At 31.6% G+C, this 22,310-nt stretch overlaps 3 protein-coding genes and 1 pseudogene across 3 annotated transcripts in view; 2 read left to right on the top strand and 2 right to left on the bottom strand.

Moving 5' to 3' along the window:
- Nucleotides 1–1,134: 1,134 nt before the first annotated feature.
- LOC149484800 (uncharacterized) lies at nt 1,135–1,900 on the bottom strand. Its single transcript, XM_089700908.1, has 2 exons — nt 1,871–1,900; nt 1,135–1,671 (listed from the first exon to the last, which is right to left on the bottom strand). The coding sequence occupies exons 1-2, from the start codon at nt 1,898–1,900 to the stop codon at nt 1,135–1,137; spliced, it is 567 nt and encodes a 188-aa protein (XP_089557034.1).
- Nucleotides 1,901–2,973: 1,073 nt separating this feature from the next.
- Nucleotides 2,974–8,168, bottom strand: LOC149484801 (very long chain fatty acid elongase 4-like). Its single transcript, XM_089701117.1, has 5 exons — nt 8,063–8,168; nt 7,403–7,590; nt 5,329–5,397; nt 4,154–4,453; nt 2,974–3,222 (listed from the first exon to the last, which is right to left on the bottom strand). The coding sequence occupies exons 1-5, from the start codon at nt 8,118–8,120 to the stop codon at nt 3,004–3,006; spliced, it is 834 nt and encodes a 277-aa protein (XP_089557243.1). The 5' UTR covers nt 8,121–8,168; the 3' UTR covers nt 2,974–3,003.
- A 7,371-nt stretch (nt 8,169–15,539) lies between these two features.
- Nucleotides 15,540–22,310, top strand: part of LOC149484802 (very long chain fatty acid elongase 7-like) — a 51,630-nt gene continuing 44,859 nt past the window's right edge. Inside the window, exon 1 of the mRNA XM_089701114.1 lies at nt 15,540–15,652. The gene's annotated coding sequence lies outside the window, so the exon portion shown is untranslated. The remainder of the gene's footprint in view (nt 15,653–22,310) is intronic.
- On the top strand, nt 16,830–17,519 carry LOC149484803 (uncharacterized; annotated as a pseudogene).

Consider the following 22,310-nt stretch of genomic DNA (forward strand, 5'->3'; position numbering starts at 1 on the left):
TTTGAAGAAAAGATCTTTAAAAGGGACGAAATTTAGTTCGACCTTCCGGTTGAACGAACGTTGAAAATAGCCCTCCGCGACATTTTTTTTTAAGTATAAAGTATCATTGAATAATCTTAATACATAAAGTATAATCTTAATACTGAAGAATTGATTCCCGTTGGAACTGTTAAATGAAAAAAAGTAAAGTGAAATCCCATGTCCCCTAGTGGGGTAAGGGGCAGATGCATTATACATCTGTTTCACTGATCGATTTTCAGGTTACGCTCACGCGTCAACCACTGTACCGAGGAGGCGGTTAAATGAAAAGCACATAAGTATTTCAATATGATAGACGATCGTTGTTTGCACTTAGGTACTTGATCGTTCTAACCATAGAAATCTAAATAACAAGGCAATAGAAGTCGTAAGCGCGCGTGACATTGTCGCCGCTCAGGTGGTTACCATGTCACAAGTCTGTTCGTCGCTTGGTGGTTGCTTGTTCAGTTGTTCCTGACACGTGCGTGAGTAAACATGGTGTGTTACAGCATTTCCCAGTGCGGAAATTCTTTCATAAATTGTAATTATACTAATAAAGGAATAAAATTTCACTGGTAAGTATTTTTGTTTATAAATATTGCCGTTTTTCCTTAAAATTATAGAATATTTACAAGTATTACGAGTGTCACCATAGTAATCGAAATAACAATGAATGACACAGTCGACCATTCTTATTATCACGTTTAACACAAATTTCAACCTTATTTCTATGAGTTTATGTTCAAAGTTATATCTATTGAAAATTGACAACCTCTATTGTAGAAAAGCCGAATTTTTGCGTATTGGAGCAAAAATAAACAAAACGTCTCATATACTTAGGGATGTTATTCTAAAATAAACCATAAATTCGTGCGTTAGGATACATATTAAAAATCTTAATTTAATATTTAAGTTAGTTTTCACTAAAATCAAGCTGTCCAATAAAAGGCATAGTTTACTTGTGTGTACTGTTTAGCTATCGGTTTAAATGTGTTGATTTTGGCGACAGCGGTTTTCATACGAATTATGACATTATAGCACTTCTATGTGTCTTGTTATTTAGATTTCTATGGTTCTAACCCAAGAAAATGCGTCTCATGAAAAATTTCAAAAATGTTAATCTCGTCGGTCGTTCCACAGAGTAGTGGTGCGTGGTAGAAAGTTCCTCCTAAATCGCACGGTGGAAGAGCGCCAAGTATCTAGATGTTGAGGGTGATATTTCAACTTGTGGCGATGTGTTCGATGGTGAAATTCAGCAGCCAGTATTGTTCCGAACAGTTCATCAGAGCATTCGCCGTGGTAGATGCGGTAAAATACGCAGAGAGATGCAACGTCTCTACGGAGAGCCAAAGAGTCCAGCCGATCAGTAATACGAGGGTCGTCCACTAATCGTGTAGCTCGTCCCTGGATTCGGTCAAAAGGAAGGAGCTGATACTTGGGTGCTCCGGCCCAGAGATGGGAACAGTATTCCATGTGCGGCCTGACTTGAGCCTTGTAAAGTTGTAGGCGTTGGCCGGGTGTGAAATACTGTCCCGCTCTACAGAGCACACCAAGTTTTTGGGAGGCTAGCTTAGCGTTTCCTTCCAGATGACCATGAAACTGGACATCATTCGATATTTCGACTCCAAGTATACTAATGCTGGCTGAGACTAACTAAATTTTTTTACGTGTCCACATCGAATAAATAGGCAATTGTTATGTATGCCTTCTTGAGGCTAACTTGAATAACAGATGCTACAAAATATTATTATTACTTTCTCTAATTCCTATAGGAATTAGTTACATTCTTGGTTACGTTATTATCTATTACATTAAGCTGACAAGAAATAATTATAAAATAACACGCCTGTACGTTTAAGATAGCAATGACGAAGTAATGCATCATAATATTCTTTTTCTATCATAATAAAATACTAGTAGTACCACGGTAGCTCATGTGTTAATTTGATTTTTATCTATGTTACTGTAAATTTTCTTCCAAAATCATCCAGCAGTATTTTCGTGAACGAGTGACAAACATCCAAACGGCATCACAAATTATCGCGTCATTAATAAGTAGGATGTGTTTTCCCCAAAAATTAATACTTTAATTAAATCGTAATTATGTACTTGATATGCCTACAACCTACAACAAATCGCATCAATAATATATTGATGTAATTAATAATGGACTTGTTACATACGTAATATTATAACATTAATGCTACATTTACTTCATATACTTCAACGTTTATTAAACGACGCGACGTTTGCTAAAATAACGTATTTCGCACGAGAAAGTATCGAATACTTTTAATATTAGGTATATGAATAAATATAAGATTATAATTTGCTATATTAAAAAAAATGTGTACGTCGTAGTTTATACAATTATTGCTCATTTGAATATCATAATTTCCATTTTTTATTTGCATTGAATGTAGGTAAGAAAGATCAAGGTTTATTTTAACGTATTTGTAGTTATTAGTAGGTAAATTAGAAAATAGTCTAATTATAAAAATAAGTAATTGATAAATAGAGGCTGATTTCCTTGCACAATATAATATTATATCAATTTTATTTTTAGATCTAAATAGTATGCAAAAAGGACTCTAGGGAAAGGAAATTATAGTCATTGATTAATTTTATTATTTATTAGGTAAATAAATGTTTTTATAAAGTTAATTTATAAATATTTAAGAGTCTTTATAACTTTCAATAAATATTGTTATAAATATATATAATGTATAAAAATATGTAAAATAGGTACTTAGAGCTATCTTAATTAAACAAAATAAAGGCAATAATTTATATGTAAGTGCAAATATGTATTAATTATATAACATTAAAGGTATTGAACTAATCATTCCATTATTTATAAAGCGCAGAAAAAAAAAGGAATTTCTAGTACACCCACGGCTTCGTCCGAACAGTCGAAGGTACCTAATTCCAAAAATGTCTAAATTATGAAGCAAAAAATAGCAGAAACATAAATTTCAGCTTTATTTAATTACATTTAGACGCCATAGCATCTGTTAATATAACTTCTGGTGCAACACTACGTTTCTTCATTCTGTTCCCATAGCTTCGGAGATAAAAGTTAATAAATAGGAGGAAGAAGGAGCCGATGCTGAACAGGCAAAAGTAGTGGAATGCGGCTGGTATCGGGCATGGAGTTAACTTTTGTTGGTAATACAGGTTTGATATTACTAACACGAATTGCATCTGAAACAAAAAAAATATGTTGTAAACAATATGGTATAACACATTTCTACTACGGATATATCAATTCATTTTGGCCACGGACACGATTAGGGATTTCATATTTGTCAAGACCATTTATATTTTACAAAAATATTATCGTATGGTAGAGCTAATTAATGTCTGTTATTTGTTAAAATTAAGAATGACCTTGTACTAAATATGTCTAAATAGGAAAATATTATCTGAATATATCTTTATCAAGATTGCGTACTTATGACAAAAACGAATACGTCTACACTCTACATCTTTTGATTCTCGGTCTTTCTAATAGGTTTCATCCTACTGTGATTTTTTTTGTTTCAAACATTATCGGCCTTGGGGTCGTATTATAACCAAATTCATATTATGATAGCAATATAACCAGCCACGGTTAATTACGGTATAATATAAAGTTGCTACTCAGTTCAATTCACGGTGTAAACTGTCTTTTTTTTTTTTTTTTTTTTTTTTTTTTTTTTTTTTTTTTTTTTTTTATCGTTGGGAAATGCATTTACGCATCCCCCTCTACAGTTTTACTGCCCGAGGGGGTATGTGGGACTCGCATGAAGCCATACCCACTAAAACCCAACGGTGGCCACCGTTCATCTTCGGCGACAGGGGTTAACAGCCAGGCCTTGTACCCCTGCACGGTGTAAACTGTCTGGAAATAAGAGGTCATAATACGGCCCCAAGTCTACATTAGCAAAGTCACAGATGAAAACAAAAATTCAATTTTTATTTTGATTCATAATATGATAGATGTTGATACTGTGACTTTGTCAAAATTTTATGTACTTATCAAGAATGAAAAAAAAAGAAAAAGATGGACTCGACTAATGATGTTAAAGCTATTATTTTCACTTTGCAATACATATTTTCAACGTGTATTATTTCTGCATACGTAGGTACTCACCAGTTGAACTTTTGTCACGTGTTTCTTCCACCATACAAACTTCGCATATTCCGGGCCCAACGAAGCCAGGCCATAGTACGTATACATGATCACATGGACGAAGCTGTTAATCAAACCCACTACCACGAAGTGGTCGCAAGGGTGGTACATATAATGGAACCAGGTCCAGGTCACCATAGCACTATGGTGGTATACATGGAGGAATGTCACTTGGTTCTGCTTTTTACGGAGTATGAAGAAGACTGTGTCAAGCAGATCTACGTGTTTTGCTATGAAGTATGGGAGGATGTCGACTATTACCTGTAATTGTACATTATTATAATTAATAAATGTTTAGAAAAATTAAAGTAATTCTTGATATTTAATATAATATATATCAGAAATATATATTATGTATGTTTTTTCATTTAAACGATACTAATAAGAAGATACTTTTGCACGCCTTTATGAACGAAACGCATGAGGTAGAGCCATGGTAGAGCTATTCGTGCCTTACGAAAATCACTTGATTTTTTAAACTATTTTAAAGTTTCATCACAGTGTTTTATTACAATAAATGCATAATAATATTTGTAAATTGTAAATAATAAAAAATCTCCATGTCTAGTCGTAATTATTAATTTTAGTAGGATAAGTTATTGTATTGAACTAATTACTAAACTATTGAACTTTATATTGGGTCTAATTAAAAGAAGGTTATTAGAAAATAAGGTCTAACCTTATACGTACTAATCCCTAATCCTTACTTACTTATTCGTGTAGGAAGTAGGTAATTGGATACATTAAAAACAATAGAAATAGGTTATTTATATATAACATAATAAGGAAGAAACAGTGGTATGTAAATTATGTTTATATACATTGAAAGTAAAACATTGGTAAATCATCGCATTGGAATGAAAATTTATTAAAATATATCCAATATGTTTGTGAGTAGGTATTTATTTGAACTTCAGTAAAAAATATTCATTGTAAATTATGCCTACTTTGAATAGTTCAGTACTTACATTATTGTTACTATGTTTAATTATGCTGTTTCTTGACTAATCAAAATTTACGTTCATAAATGGTACCTACCCGAAAAAATAATACCTAGGTCAGTTCATATTAATTATATATTCCTACGTAACGTTTCCTTGTTTTTACTTTATTTATAACATTCACGAGATTCTCACCGATTTCAAATCATCTCCTCGTGGACATCTTGTCGTTATTACACCATGCTGCAGGATGTATTTTGCATACTGGAAAAAATTACAGTTTACATTATAAATTAATAATCAAAGTAAATAAAAAATCGCATTTCTTGATGTAAGATGTAAGTAATATCTATAGGATAGAAGATGTATGATGAATTTCGTTAAAACATTTTCAGCCAAAATAATGCTTGCTTATCGTCATATAAAATTTCATAGCGATAGTTTTAAACGGGTTTTACCCGCATTGCTCCTGTTGGATTTAGCGTAATGATATTTAGCCTTCCTCGATAAATGAGCTATCTAACACTGAAAGAATTTTTCAAATCGGACCAGTAGTTCCTGAGATTGGCGCTTTCAAACAAACAAAGAAACAAACTATTCAGCTTAGTATAAGATGTGTTTTTTATGACAAAGAGACATTATAGAATTGTACCTACATATCCTTGCTTTTCACATACCCCTTGAATTAATTTGAAGAGAATGTGAGGATAGTCATGCTGATGATATTATGATAGTCAGTTATTTTCTCGGCCAGGGGCCGTCCGGCCGTATTATGACCTCTTATTTCCTGACAGATTACGCCGTGAACTGAACCGACTAGCCAATTCATATTATGATCGTAATCGGCACTATGTCTTAAGGAGTGGAAAGCGTCGATCGACTATAGCACAGGTCTAGTACCTAGTTTAGTCGATCGTCGTGTCTTTTTATTGTGTAACTATTTATAATGTGTGTATAAATAAACGTTTTTTCATTTCATTTCATTTTCAATAACCAGCCATGATTTATTATGGTATTATATGCCAGTCAGTTCAATTCACGGCGTAAACTGACTGGGAATAAGAGGTCATAATACGGCCCTAGGATTTATTTTTATGACGACTAAATCAACACTTGATTGTATACCTATCCTAACATAACAAAAAATATTCTCATTGGGCTGCATTATATTATTAGGCACATGAAATGAAAACATGTTATGAAGCCGTCTAGAAATAACGTATCTACCTACTTATAATCAAAACGATTGTATGTAAAAATGTTTAAATTAATAGACGTAATAATAAATATGTAACTAACTAAGTACTGTATTGGATAAAAATTGTTGTTTGTTAATTTGCGAAGGTTGTATTAATTTAATAACCTTATAAGAATTTTCATACTAATTCTTTATTAATTATGGTAATATAATCGTATTACGTATTCTCAATTCGTAATATTTAAAGGGAATTTTTAATAAATTATTTCTAATCATTGTTTTCTTCTACATTATAATGAATTAATTATACATAACTGAAAAATTGTTTAATAATTTTCGGTCATCATAGTTACTGTATGCAAATTATGAAATAAGTAATAGATTAAAATGTACCTAATGTTATAATAACTGTATAAAAATAATAAATCTCTTCAATGTATAATTTTATGGACATTATTTTGATACTCTTTATTTATACAGGGTGTCCCACTGTTAGTATACTAAGCTCAAAGGAGGTTATAGTTTTGCATACGCTGAGTACGTAAAAAATAGTTATAAAATTCCAGACGCATTTTTTTTCAAATAGATGAATTTTTAAAACTTTATGCGTATACCCATAACAAGCAACCCGCCCAACTTTGCTACCAGCACGTGAGCTATCGTTTAAGATTATGTTTTCATAGACAAAATGCTCACATTACTAAATTCACATTAATAAAACATGGATTTTAAGGAAAAATTTAGCAAAAATTTTTTTCGTAATTTTGTTGTTTAAGTATTTTTTACGTGATCAGTGTATGCAAAACTACAAGTCCCTTCGCGCTTAGTATACCAATAGTGGGAAACCTGTATATTTTACTCGACGTGGTTTAAATATTGAACTGAAGGTTATCTATCACATTTGTACTAGATGGAGTAGAAGTATTTATCCATCCACTTGTTTAAAGGCCACTGGTCAATTAAGACCTAGCCATAGTTTTTCACGATATTCTAAATGTAGAGTAACGTATCCATGGAAGTAACTTACAAAATAAACGCCTGCATTACATGACAAGCAATTTTGATACTCACAAGAATGACTATATACATCGAGGAAACGACTTGCAACGCATTGTATATGGATAGCAAACGGTTGAGTTGGTAAGCCTGTCGATTTCTCATAAACCGAGGTAAAATCTTCAATACTAATGCCAAATAAATAATAAGAACCACGCTCAGAGCTCCTAGTGTTTCACTAAATGTCCATGTTTGTATTGATTCTGTAAATAAAACAGGATTTACAAAAATGTTAAATTTATACGCCTATATGTTTTTATAGAAAAATTTCCAATCGTCGTTTTTGCTAATTTGCCTAAGGAAACCCAAATAAAGTAAGATAAGAAACATAAAGACATAATACCTAAGAGTATAATTTTAAATTTAAATCCATAAGTATATAAAGTACTTATGGATTTAAATTTATAATAGAAGTTAATTGAAATTCAATCATAATCATTGAATAGTTTGTAAATAGTGAATGCTAATCATTAACCGTACACCTTTTAAAACAAAAAAAACAATAAGTGAGGAATGTTTATTAATTTATTTAACGCTGAAATTAATATTTCAACACAGTTCATAGGTACATCCATAATCAAATAAATTAAGTTTACGTTAAAAGAGTAAATTTTAAGTCCTTGATACAACTTTGTCGAACAAAGCAGTAATTTTTCAAACACATATTTTGCTTACCTAATTGTTTTTCTTCTTTCCCTAACTCTTCAGATATTAATTCTAATTTACTATCCATTTTAGTGTCTAAATAATATAATATAACACAAAAACATTCGTTTGTCACCACATGTTACAGAGTTTTGTTAAATTAGACAAACAAGAATTCAATTTATATGTACCACAAAATTGGGTCTTTGAAGACAGTATCTAATTTATATGCGCCTATTACATTGCAACTGTAAGCATCGCTCGACCTATATCCATATAAAGATATTTGAATTATTTAATTTAGATTTAAGCTGAATAATCAGTAATGTTATTTGTATGGAGGTATGCTCGTTATCTGGGCTTTCGTTGTTTTATCCATTTCACCTATCCCTCTGTCTTCACAAATTTAGCCACACATTTGCTTTGTCAAGAAACTGAGTCATCACGACTAAAATATTAATATTATCTCACTTGTTTTCTACAGGTATTTTGATAAAGCCTAGTGTTTTGATAGAGGTGAAACGCAATGTAGATATGATGATTTTTTTTTCATTTAATAGAAAAATACCATAATATAGCAGTGCGTATGTATGTGTTTGATTTTCTTATTCTATTCGACAAATTATATTATGACAATTGCCATAAATTGGTTCGGACGGATTTTTTATTTTTATTTGTCTCGTAAAATATATTTTTCCTAAAAATTCACGATTCACGCAGATATAAATATTTGCTATATTTGCTGGGCAGGATCAAGCAAATTTTACTTAATTAAATCATTTACATAATAAGGAAATTGAGTTCACTCATCATAACCTGACTAAAATTTTCAAAATGCTACAATGTTGATGTTGATATAGGTCAGGATCATGAATAATTTGCGTTTATTATTAAAACGTTATAACTATGTCTTTACAGAAATTGAGGAAGCATATTATGCGGTATCGCTTCGCTTTCATATAGTGAAGTCTCATGTGAAAAATATTTGACAATTAGAATTCTAACAAACGAACGGCAAGTTGTGAACGGCAGAGGCTACTTCAGCCATCGCCACCTGTCAACGGCAGTAGTCGAAGCGTCGGCGGCAGCAATCAATACGTCGACGACTGCCGTCGGCAAACTGCAGGAGTTTGACGTTTGACGGCATGATGGTAAAGAACAGAAAAGAATGGTCAAATTCAAATTAACAGGCCTATATATTTTACAACTTTAGGCGAAACCAGACTGAAATAGAAGAAGAAGGAACCTTATGAAATGCTACCAAGCAATTTACAAAAATCTTATTTTGTAAATTTTGAAAATTACAAAACCTCTGTTGCGAAGTTGATCTTAAGTTTTCTGATTTAGTTCTAGATAAATTTACGCTACAATAATTTTTATTGTTATTTAATAAATGCGAATCTTTCGCAAACAATTACGATCATTACGGTTGCGGTATTATAGCCTCGGATTCATCTAATAAATTCTCAGAAGTGTGAATTGAGAAACGTATATTCCACATTATGACAGACCTTTTGACTGTTTCGCGTCAATCAGTGTTATTGTTGGCTAATTGTTGCGCATCGCCACAAAAACAGATTTGCCGTTACATTTCAGCTGACACTTGAGACTAGTAGGCTGCGTCTCCATCAAAGCTGTGCGAGAAAAATGTGTCATGCGAGGATGACTAGCTGTGCAGTGGAAATGTGTAGGGGTTTCCAGCGACAGACAAAACAGTGTATTTGTTCAGGTATCGACACTAGAGCTAGCGAGGACGTACTGTCTCAAGCATATATAATTAGGCTACGTTTCCACCAGAGATATGCGAGGATGCGTTGCGAAGCTGTGAAATGTCTTTAATTGCTCAAAATTATGGAAATTATTATGTTTATGAGCATATTGTGTGCTCGTTATCGTTCCTCGCACACATCCTTCGCTTGTTTTGAATGCGCAAAAATCTAGCATCGCTGAGCAGTTTCCACCAGAACTGTACTGACCGAGGCGTGGTAAATGAAGCGATACTATTGGTTCTTTACAAAATCACCCCTCGCTACGCATCCTCGCATATCTCTGGTGGAAACGCAGCCTAAGTATAATATATGCTTGAGACAGTGTCCTCGCTAGCTCTAGTGTCGATACCTGAACAAATACACTGTTTTGTCTTGATGTTTGACTTATTTATGTTTATGTAGCATTATTATGTATGCGTCTATTTAATTGTGTTTGTGTACAAATAATGTGTGCTTATTCCCGCTATTTTATTTACATCAATTGTTCGTACCATAACAGTAGTTATTGAATGTGTTAACCGTAACTCAGACATTTTGTGTAAGATAAAATCACAGAACAGTAAGAACCACAGATAAAATATTACATATAATTTTCTTTTTTTTGTCGCAATAACTAACCTGACTTCCTTTTATATAATACTACCTGCGATCCGCGGTTTCACCCGCGTGGCTCTGATTCAGTTGGTCTTAGCTTGGAGATAATATATTATAGCCTTCCTCGATAAATGGGCAATCCAACACCGAAAGAATTTTTCAAATCGGACCAATAGTTCTTGAGATTAGCGCGTTCAAACAAACAAACAAAGTCTTGCTTGCTTTATAATATAGGTTCAAATTTCTAGTATTTTACTCAAGTAACTATATGTGTATTGGATTACAGAATCTTTTGTCATCGCAACTGCTCACACAATATAATACTGTTTGTTTGTGACTGATAAAATAATATCCATTGACCGCATATAAATGTGTTAATTATGTTTATGAGGTGAACAATACTAACTTGGTGACACAACTGTTTAGTCCTTATGAGATATGATATGATATACCTAGTCTAATAATTGTACTAATAATTATAATACACATCTTAATAATTTCTTAATAGCTTAATAAGTTGGGACGTAGGTAAAAATCTGAATTTTTTTTGCAAAATGCTTTTATTTTTATTTTTTTGCATAATTTCAAAATCGCTCATTATATTAAGAAATAAAAAATACTTACCAACAAAACTCAAATTTAAAAATGCATTGTGAAATTTAAGGTATAACCACACAAGGTCATAATTTCTTTTGTTATCGTCAAGGTTGCAATCACATTTCCTTTTCGGCTCGTAAGATAGTGGACTTGGGTAAGATTTTATGCAACGAGCTTAAAGAGATGCAACATTAGAAACAATTTCAACGCATCATATCATGAAATGCGTATAATGGGTTTATGGCTAAGTCGTAAGTGTACTGTGTAGTAATTAAATCCTATACGTATGATGTATGTTTCTCAATTTAAAATTGCATTATTTTTCTTCGTCTTAAAAAAAGTAGTCATCTGTTCACTGAAAGTAATTATAAAAATAATTTTAAAAAGGCACAGTACTCACCATTTTTTAAGCCAGACAGAGACTTTGAAGCGTATAGAAAAACTAAAACAGAACTATTCTGGGACATCGGTGACGTTTACTCCTTATGCTCATAATACTTCACCATTAAACTGCCATGTGTAGGTCTACACCTACACATGGCAGTACAATTTGGAATTTCTATTATATTTTGTACATTTTATCTTCCTTGGAACTATTTCTGAACAACGCATTACTGGACAAAAGGTCAAAAGAAGGTAAGGACATAACTGGAAAACCAGTAGCCAAATACTTACACTGTATTACATTGAATCCCTATTGAACAAGCATTGCATCCTCTAATTTGTTTATTCTAGAACATCAGTAAGCCCTCTATTAGCACCGATGCGTAGCTTCTTATTGCGTTACCGAACTTACGACATGTCCCCAGTATCTTTCAAAACCGGTCCCTTAGCGTGACGTATGACCTAAGTGAATTATCACTAGCCTGTCAGCTACCCATGATAGTACCTTTTATTGCATGTGTAGTTTGAAGCTTGCGTATCAAGGAAATACGCAGCTATAATATTGAATGTTGGCACAGTTCTTTATTCTTATGGCAATCCTTGAGAGTAAAGAGCATGTCGCCACCAACGGAAAATTGGTAGTAAAGATGTTGTTTATGTAGTAACTCAATTATAACAGATGCTATCTTAAATTTCTTGCATTACTGCCTTCAATGAATATGCCAACACAACTTAGCCTGATGTAGAGCAACCACGTGAAAATTTTCACGTACCTATATAGGTATAGTATAGTATAGGTACATATGTATTATGTTTGTTGTCTATGTTGTTTTTTAAATACGTAGGTCTATTTTGATGTTACTACTTTACTTCAAAAGTATTTGGATCCTATATTTATTTAGGAAAAAATCTTTAAATGTACATATCTATTTCAATTAATAACGCAAACAAGATTACAGAATAATTTTTGTTTGACTATATGTATATAGGAACAAAATTAGTTTTTTGTAGAGATCATGTAGAGATAATTATGATAATATACAATATTATATTCCTAGAAAAGTTAGGCGACGAAGTCACAGGCACCAGGTAGTTAAGCATGATATAACGATAATGATGATTAAGGTTCTTTTTTATTAATCCTCATGCCATAAAACATATTATTTATATATAATTAATTTGTAATTACACGACATGTCAATCCAATGCATTCGTGGTGTACGTAAACAATTTATCATATAGGTAATTATAATAGTATTATTAATATTTTATTATTTAGATAATTAAATCCGCTGACGCTATCTGTATAGTTTCATTTATTTTAATCTACAGTGAATAAAAGTAATGATGATGTTTTTATAACTCTTTAATTATATCTTTTATTTGGTATATACTTTATGCATGCTTATACCATTGGGTAATTAATTGGGTAATTGTATATTATATAAAACTCAAAGGTGACTGATATAGTGATCTATCAACGCACAGCCCAAACCACTGGACGTATCGGGCTGAAATTTGGCATGCAGGTAGATGTCATAACGTAGGCGTCCCCTACGAAAGGATTTTAGAAAATTCATCCCCTAAAGGGGTAAAATAGGGGATAGAAGCTTGTATGAAACTTTTTATTCCTTGGATGTATTTGCATGAAATTTAGCAATTTCATATAGAAGGTAACTTGGATAATCACATAGGATAAAGTTTTATCCCGGAAATCCCACGGGAACGGGAACTATGCGGGTTTTTCTTTGAGAATTCGGGCGAAGCCGCGGGCGGAAAGCTAGTTATTTATATAGACTTTAGACTATGTAGAATGTAAAATGGGAAATTTCAGAAAAATGACTACTAAACTTCATGACCTCGTTATGCCAATCCCTTAGCATCGGAGTTGATTTTTCACCCCTAAGTGTAAACGAGCAAACAACCGGGCTCAGTGGCGTACGTTGCCATGACTGAGGCCTATGTCCAGCAGTGGACAAGTGTAGGCTGATGAGCGTAAATCTACGTACGAGCGTACATTTACATCAAACGAACATAGAGCTAGAGCAAGAGCCTTCTTTCGTGATCTTTTAGTGTAAACGAAAACTCGTTTTCAGTGTTTTTCAGAATTACTTAGAACATAAAACTATCTAGTGAAAAATCACTTCTCGAAGTTAGCTAGTCTCCATCGAGATTATCTGACGTGGTAGAATTTTAGATCTCTATAAAGCTTCAGAAAATTATTAATTTTATATTTATAATTAATGCAAATTATTTATAATTATAAATAATTAAAAGTTTAAAATGACTAGACCGACAATTTTGGTCTTTGTAGAATAGAATAAAATAAAAAAAATGGATGAAAAATGACTGATAAATATAATATATTTAAACAAATTTAAACTGACATCTTTAAAGTGCATTAAATTAATATCATAGCCTATTTTAACGGGATCTAATTAAAGCAATTATATTCTTTATCATTTAGGCAAATAGAACAGAAAATGCGCAAAAATATATGACAAACATAAAAAGATTAGAAGAAATTCTCTGCACCAGTTCCAATAGAATTATTTTTATCTTTTTATTATGTTTTTATCTGCACAACTAAAAAAATATGCTGCTGTGGTAGACTATAAAGATATACAATATTAACTATCTAATTACCCCAACCAGAGTGCTGCTACGAGCAAACACATAAAAAGAAGACTATACGCAGTACGAAGAAGAAGAATAAGTCGCTAATAAAAATAAAAAATATTTAAGGGTGTTTCCTTCCCTATTTATGGAATTTAAACATGATGCCTACAGTATTTGCACTAATAGCACGTAACATTTTTTGTATTGGAATGCTTTACAAAAATTTAAAGTTAAATTCACGACCGCGCGATCCTAGTAGAGCAAGAGCGGCCAAACCTTCGTCAAATAATCATCACTATATAATATATATATATATATATCAAAGTTATCTATTGCGTCTGTCTGTTCACAATAAACTCAAAATCTACTGCATCCATTTTCATTTTGTTTTCACTAATGGATAGAGTTGTTTTCGAGGAAGGCTTTAGTATATACATAATTCGTTAAGTTTTAGAGCACGCGGGCGAAGCTGCGGCCTGCAGGCGGAAAGCTACGTAAAAGCTAAAAGTTTATGTGTGTATTTTATACAGGTAAGAACGATCCCGGGTTATCAACATTGCAAATATCAGGTAATAAATGTGTTTAAAATTAAACATTGTAAAATTATAAAACTTATAGTACTAGTACATACTAGTTTTCATATAAACTCGAAAGCTTCGCATCGCGTATTCTCAGGTGTACTGAAAAGAATTGTACTGAATTCGTTTACTTTGTGTGTAAAAATGAACACAACTCGTTTCTACGGTCATGAAGGTGTAGTGTCATTAGATTATAATAAACATCTTGTGTGTTCTTACTTTAATAGTTTCACTTGTTTTTATTTAATTTTAAATAAATTATTAAACCGGTTTCGATGCATTATATCATCAAGCAGTGAAGTGTGTGCAGTTTATTTTTATGTAAGTATAATCTAATAGTCTTTAATGCAGTTCCATCAAGAAGTATGTCTCGTAAAGTATACTTTGTGTCTAATGCATTTGTCTGCTCTACAAAGGGACATTTTTCGCAATTCTCGAATAAATTTAGGCGGGCATCATGGTGGTGAATTTCAGGAGCAAAAGATTGACTTTCCGGTTCTTTAATCACTGCCTGGTCTCGCAGGAAATTTTATAAACATTTTCTATCATTATTGAAATATTTTTTTTCGATGCAAGAGCGACGCAATTGAGGAATCCATCGGGGTGCTGTATTTATTGTACCTACTTTTAATCCTATAAAATTAATATATATTGTTATTTGTTGCATTCAAGGACAGTGATAGGTAATGACGTTTTAATAAAAATGAAGGTAAAGTATTCAGTGGACGTCGCGATCGACAATAATATTTAAAAATATATTTCTGAACTCTGAAGTTAAATAAATAAAAATAAGAAGCAGTTTAACAGCTAGCATTTAAACAATATTTTTAAAAGCTGGATTTACTCACTCTTTAGAATGTTCCAGAAATCGTGCAACGATTTAGACTATCAAGATTAGGTTATGGTCGAATTTTAAAAATTCATGGCTGAAAAATGTCCCTAAAATTTACAATCACTATTAAGACACCACCACACAGGGTTGTGAAATCGTTCGGCCGGTCCGCTGGCGGTTCAGTAGTGAGCGAGCGTTGGCAGCATTTGCTTTGTGCCGAGCGCAGGAACCTTCTGACGACCTTGAGGTGAGTGTGGCAACGTCTTAAACTTAACCTTGAAATTTTGTAATATTTCGCTTTTATCGCGCCGTGATATTAAGTTCTTTCGTTCCACTATGGTCGTACTATGTATGAATATATTACAATCCGGTTAATACACTTATAGGATATCAATGTGTCATCTTCAGTCTGTTTGCGGCCGGTTAGGGTCAGAACGTGGTTTTGTTTTTATAGTGTGTAGTCATCGGAGATAATGCTAGAACTATGGTATTAATTGGATGCGGTGGTGTGTATCTATTAGTGCGAAATAGAAGGGATGCGGCGATTTAGCAATCACGTGTGTTGCCGGTTGGAGTATGCAATGTTTACCTTTTGTGTATCAACGATCAGGTGGGGCAATGTTTGAACCACGTGGATATAAGTACAAATATATCACATATATTGTGTTCACAATTCATTTTGAATCACCTGTACCTTACCATTCATTATTATGTCTCTCGCTTGCATTATTACAGTTAAAAACCAATTTATTTAATTTAAAGATATGATTTTAAGAAATATTTTTATAAAAAGTCACTTATTTATTTTGTCACTACGTTTGTTTGCTATCAGATTTTATAAAGTCGCGTTCGCGGACCTATATGTTTTTGTTTTTCTCTCTACGACGAAATATTTACTAAAAATAATGCAGATAACTTGTACCTTAATAGTTTTGATATTTTTAATTATAACTGACTACAAATCAATAAAAATTCTTGAGTGTTGAGTTGAGAATTGATAGATTAAAACACATTGCAAAAATATGTTTCACTATAAACGTCTTAGGAAGGAAAACGCACAATATTCAAATAACCGTCGACTCTTTCTACATCGAATGCATTATTTTACTGTTTTGATTCAACCAATACTAACTCCACTACTGTATCTCAATAATTTCTCACACCTTAATATATATAAATCTCGTGTCACAATGTTTGTCCTCAATGGACTCCTAATCCACTTAACCGATTATAATAAAATTCGCACTCCATGTGCAGTTCGATCCAACTTGAGAGATAGGATAGTTTAAACATGTAGGTACCACGGGCGAAGCCGGGGCGGACCACTAGTAGACTATAAATAGAACTTACCTTAATTACGTTTATATTTAAATCAATTATTTCGAGAAATAATGAGAGTAATATAATATAATGCGGTTAATCAATTTAAAAATTGTATTTGTAAACCGATTGAACGCGTGAAAACTGTCACATATCTGGGCATGAGGGTAGATGAACATTTTTCTTGGACTACACATATAGACTACATATATGATAAATTAAAAGTATTGTTAGGTAAATTCCATCATATAAGTTACAAAGTTCCTATAAAGACTTTAAAATGTCTGTACATGGCCCTTGTGGACTCTTGATTGTTATGGACTTACTACTAAAACTAACTTAAACAAATTAGAAAATATGCAAATTAGATTCTTAAAACTCTTGGTGAGTAAAAAAATAAAACATAAATATAAACATAACTATAGAATGCTATTTAAATTTTGTAATATTCTTCCAGTCAGCCTTAAGCACAAATATCTTCTTGCTGTAAACAACCATAGCTCTATTCCTTCTCTTAATCTGTTAAATACCAATCATACAACGAGGTCAGTGACCTCAGGAAAATATGAAGTACCTAGAGTCAACAATTATTTTGGAGATCGAACTCTAGATAAACGTTTACCATATTTTCTCAATAGCTTACCAGAGTACATACGAACAGAAGCAAATATTCACAAATTTAAAAGATTATTAAGGAAACACCTTCTTCAGTCAATAGAATGCTAAAACACAAGCTCATAAATAGATATACCTATTCACTTAATATTATATTTTATAAAAGATAATAATCTTATATATAAAATTCTCGTGTCACAATGTTAGTCTGCATACTCCTCCGAAACGGGTGGACCGATTCTCATGAAATTTTCTGTGCATATCGGGTAAGTCTGAGAATCGGCCAACATCTATTTTTCATATGTACCACGGGCGAAGCCGGGGCGGACCGCTAGTATGATATAATATATTTAGTTATAGATAGATATATAGATATTTTATATACATAATATATTTAGTTATAGGCTTGATCCCACAGACAAACTGCATGTGCAGTTTTGTGGGACTTAGACTTAAGTTATTGTAATAATTTGTAAGAATAATTTCAATAAATAAAATAATAAATAATAATTGTAGCTGGTAGTAGAGACAAACTTATTTATGAGTGTTCAAAAAAGCTTATGAATCCGTATTAAAAATTGTTTAAAAAAATTTATGTGATAATACCTGTACCTTGATACAAAAATGCTGTATCTGGTTTTTCTTGTTTTTGACGTAAACGCGATTCTACCTTAAGTAATCTATTGATTCATAGTACAATAGAACATTATTTTTATCTCAGCATTTAGTCAGACATTTAGTCAGACCCATAAAAATAATAATAAAAAATGTTAATAGAGATAAACTACGATAACATGGCGCGCCCCTCCAAATTACTGTTTCAATGTGTGTAGTGACATCCTTACGAAGGAGTTTGTATGTAGTTGTACGTATTCGTCTTTAGTACTTTACGTCCAGATTTGTTGGTCAACTAATCATAAGTTGCCGAGCGCCCAAGACAACGCACGTGTCGTTTTCATAGAATACGTCAGTGCAGCGCCATTACTAATAATAATGAGCGATTAGAGCGTGACTAGTCGAGCAACAAATCCGTGGATTTGTTTTTGTTTGACGGCCGTCTCATGTGAATCTTGGTGGTGCATTGTAAATACTTTCACTAATAATTTCAAACGTTTTGAATTTTGGAGGGGCGCGCCATGTTATCGTAGTTTATCTCTACCAAATTTTGCACGTGTATCTCAAATCTGTATTTATAACTATACTAGCGGTGCCCCGCGGTTTTACCGGTATTGCTCCGCTCCTGTGGGTCTTAGCGATTATATATAGTCTTAGCCTTCCTCGATAAATGGGCTATCTAACACCGAAAGAATTTTTTAAATCGGATCAATAGTTCCTGAAATTAGCGCGTTCAAACAAACAAAAAAACTCTTCAGCTTTATAATATTAGTATAACTATATTATATTGTATTTACGTATTTTTTTTTGTTTCATACACTTTTACAGGAAAACGCCACGAGAAAAAAGTGTATCACAAAAACTTCAAAATACCTACTTATGTAATGGAAATATTAATATATCTACAAATATTATATAACTAGCGGTCCGCCCCGGCTTCGCCCGTGGTACATGTTTACGTTTTCTCTACATAAGAACCATCCTCGTACTTCAAGGAATATAATAAAAAAATAATTATCGAAATCGGTTCAGCCGTTCTCGAGTTATGCGCTTACCAACACATTTTGCGATTCATTTTTATATATAAGAAGATTGCATTGTCATCGCCGTTTATTTAAACACGTCAATTTCAAAATTCAACAATGCTAAATAAAATATACATAAAATATTATGTAAATTTTCGGATTATCTATCAATAATTGTAAATTTTTTGCTTATATTTTAATATTTATGAGTGGATTTCTATCGTTAAAATTTACTGAATTATTTGTATAAAGTATTATTTCGATTTTTGAAATTTATTTATCCATTGTATTGTTATTTTTATTTATATTTTCATTTGGGTAATTAAATATCAAAATCATTTCCCTTGTTTATATTTTAATTGAATTAATTAATTTTAATACCAAATTTAGATCCGGAAGAAAGAAAAGAATTATCAAAATTAATTTAACCTCAAAAATATATGAAGTAACTAATACCCATAAAAAAACCAAGCAAAGTGCGAGTCGAACTCGTACACCAAGGCCTCCGAACAAACCATTTTTTTTACTATGTTGTGACTTTAAAATTTATATTTTTAGCAATTGAAAATTGCAAAGGTGTTGCTTCTTACCAAATTTCAAGACTCTGTCTTCACGGCAAGTACCCTGTAGGTTTTGATTCGCTAGCGAATGTCAAAATTTGAGAAAATTCGCAACATAAACGGCTGTATCTTTTGATTGCATTTGCTTATAAGTTTGATTTTTTAACCATACACTTGATAATTTTTTTCTTTTTCGTATAATATTGAATTTGTAATAAGGTTAATTAGTGGAGGATTCATACTGTTATTAAACTACTTAATAAATTTGTTTCAATTTTATTGTATGACATTATCGAGGTCCACATTATTAAAACACAAGTTTCACAGCATTTGTTAGACCTTAAACCTGAATATGACCGAGAACTCACACATTGTTTAACGGGAGTGATTATACGGCTATTAGATGATTTAACAATTAATGTTTCTATGCATTGTACGAGCCTTCAACTGAAGTTCATGTTTAATTGCTTTTGATACGTAGGTAAACAAACTATTACACGTGTTTTTTTTTTTCAAATACTGCCAAGATGATTGTCATTCTTCTTATTCTAATTAAGTATCAATAATTTTTTAACCCCTTAGAAAATAGTACGTACTATATAATATATTACGATTTCACGAAAATATGTACCAATGCAATCATGAAAATAACCTCTTGGCTCTACACTGCTTTACTCTACGGGATATTATGCGACTATGTCGCTAGAAGTAGTATAATATAATATAACGTACGTAATATAAAAAATACGATTTCAGTTTTAAACATAAAAATCTAAACTCTCCTATGTTTTATTTTAGTAGGTATACGAGTAGATTAAATCGAATCTAGTGTTGATCGTTCTTATTTCATGATTATTATCAAAATAATTGATTTTCCTTTCATGTAATATATATATATAGATAATAAAATAAACCTTAGCAATTTAAATAACACAGACCGAATACAATAGTAATAATCGTATATTTATCTAATCTTGAAACATTACAATTTAATGTAATTATATGATAATTGCTATATCCGCTGTTTCAATTATAATTATTGTCTAGGGTCGGAAATACAACAAAGTACATCTGAACGTTTACATAAATTAACCTAGGTTATTTATGATTGTGTTATTCTAGTGTTTGCCCATGATTTAGTCCGCACAGTGGAAAACGTCTATCTTAAGTATGAAAATGGGGCATTAGGTAATAATTATTTTTTAATCTGTGCTACAAATCTACAATATACCTAATATAATGTGTTAAAGCGACATTTCATTAGAAGAGTGACTGAATCGATTTTGAAATGTACCTACTGATTACTCTTAAAACTACACAATATTAACTACATACAAACTACATATTTTATGAAACAATCTTCCGTTCTCTCTTCATTCTTCAAACAGTTGAAACTTGAAACTACTAAAACAAATACCAACTTGTATAATAAATTGTACAATACATTTAGTAACAATGTGTTCATAAAATCAAGATAGGCAATAACTAAAAGATTTCATAAAATTAATTTTAAAACAGACGCTTTATTTAAATATTTATTGTAGATAAATTTGCGTGTATGAGCATAAACCTTAATATAGGAAATAAGTATGTTTCAATTATATTTTTTAAAGGTCTTTCGGATTTTTTTCCACCCTTTGGTAAAACAATTTTTGTCTCTTTAAGATATTGAGAAAATATTCATAAATATAAAAAAATATATTTATATAGAGCCTTAAGCTTAAGTTTATATAATAAAAACGAATCGCCAAATGTGTTGTTAAGCGTAAAACTCGAGAACGGTTCAACAAATGTTGCACATGTAAACGTTTTTGTAAGGCACAAAGAAGGCTCATATGGAGAGAAAACGTACCTAAATATGTACCACGGGCAAAGTCGGGGCAGACCGCTAGTATATTTTAAGGGTAATATTACGGCACACAATTATTTAACTTCGATTATTTTTATAATAGATACAAGTCATTCTCCCCACTCTTTGAAATACTAATTTGTGTTGACTTATTAATCTTTTACGACTAAATTATGTGAAATTTAATCAAATTTATCAATGCAATCTTTTGTATTTTCTATTAAATCGTTTTGTGGAAAATCGTACACTGTAAATTTAATCTTGGATTGTTTAATGTGAAATCGATACAATAGACGCTTAAATTGAAATCGGACTCGTAGTTATTATTACTGTAATAATAACTATTTTACGCAACTTTGTCATGCACATGTCTGTCATTTGGCAAAAATAATAAGATAATTTGGTATTGTTTTTAGCTTTGCATGTAAGTAATGATTGCTAGGATGTTTCGATATTATAATCAACTAAATTATTTTAGGGACTTGCAATATACCAAGGTAATAATATGTTTTAAAAATAGCCATAGATTTAAATGTCGCTGTCTTTTTTGAAACCTAGAATTTTATAAAAGGTATTTAATATTCTAGATGTGGAATTTTGGCTTATAACACAAAAATTCAAATCCATATCACTCTAATCCATGTCACCATTCTGTATATAAGAATATAGTAAGTAAAGTATATAACAGAATGAAATTGATCCAGTAGCGAGTTATTTTGTAAAAATTGCAAAGAGCTCAATTTCAAAATTTTAAGACAGCGTGTTGTAGCAAAACTGACAAAGTATTATTATTTATTCAACATTGATGAATGCAAATCAATCAATAATATAATTATTCATACAGTATTTAGATTTATAAAAATTTAATTGAAAATACTTATTATAAATAATAAATAGTAAGTACAACTCTACAAAAGTACG

The sequence above is a fragment of the Colias philodice genome, chromosome 11 (assembly GCF_061535455.1).
Source record: "Colias philodice isolate Cphi_HAF_F1 chromosome 11, ilColPhil1 Martin Lab GWU primary, whole genome shotgun sequence".
Classification (NCBI taxonomy): Eukaryota; Metazoa; Arthropoda; class Insecta; order Lepidoptera; family Pieridae; genus Colias; species Colias philodice.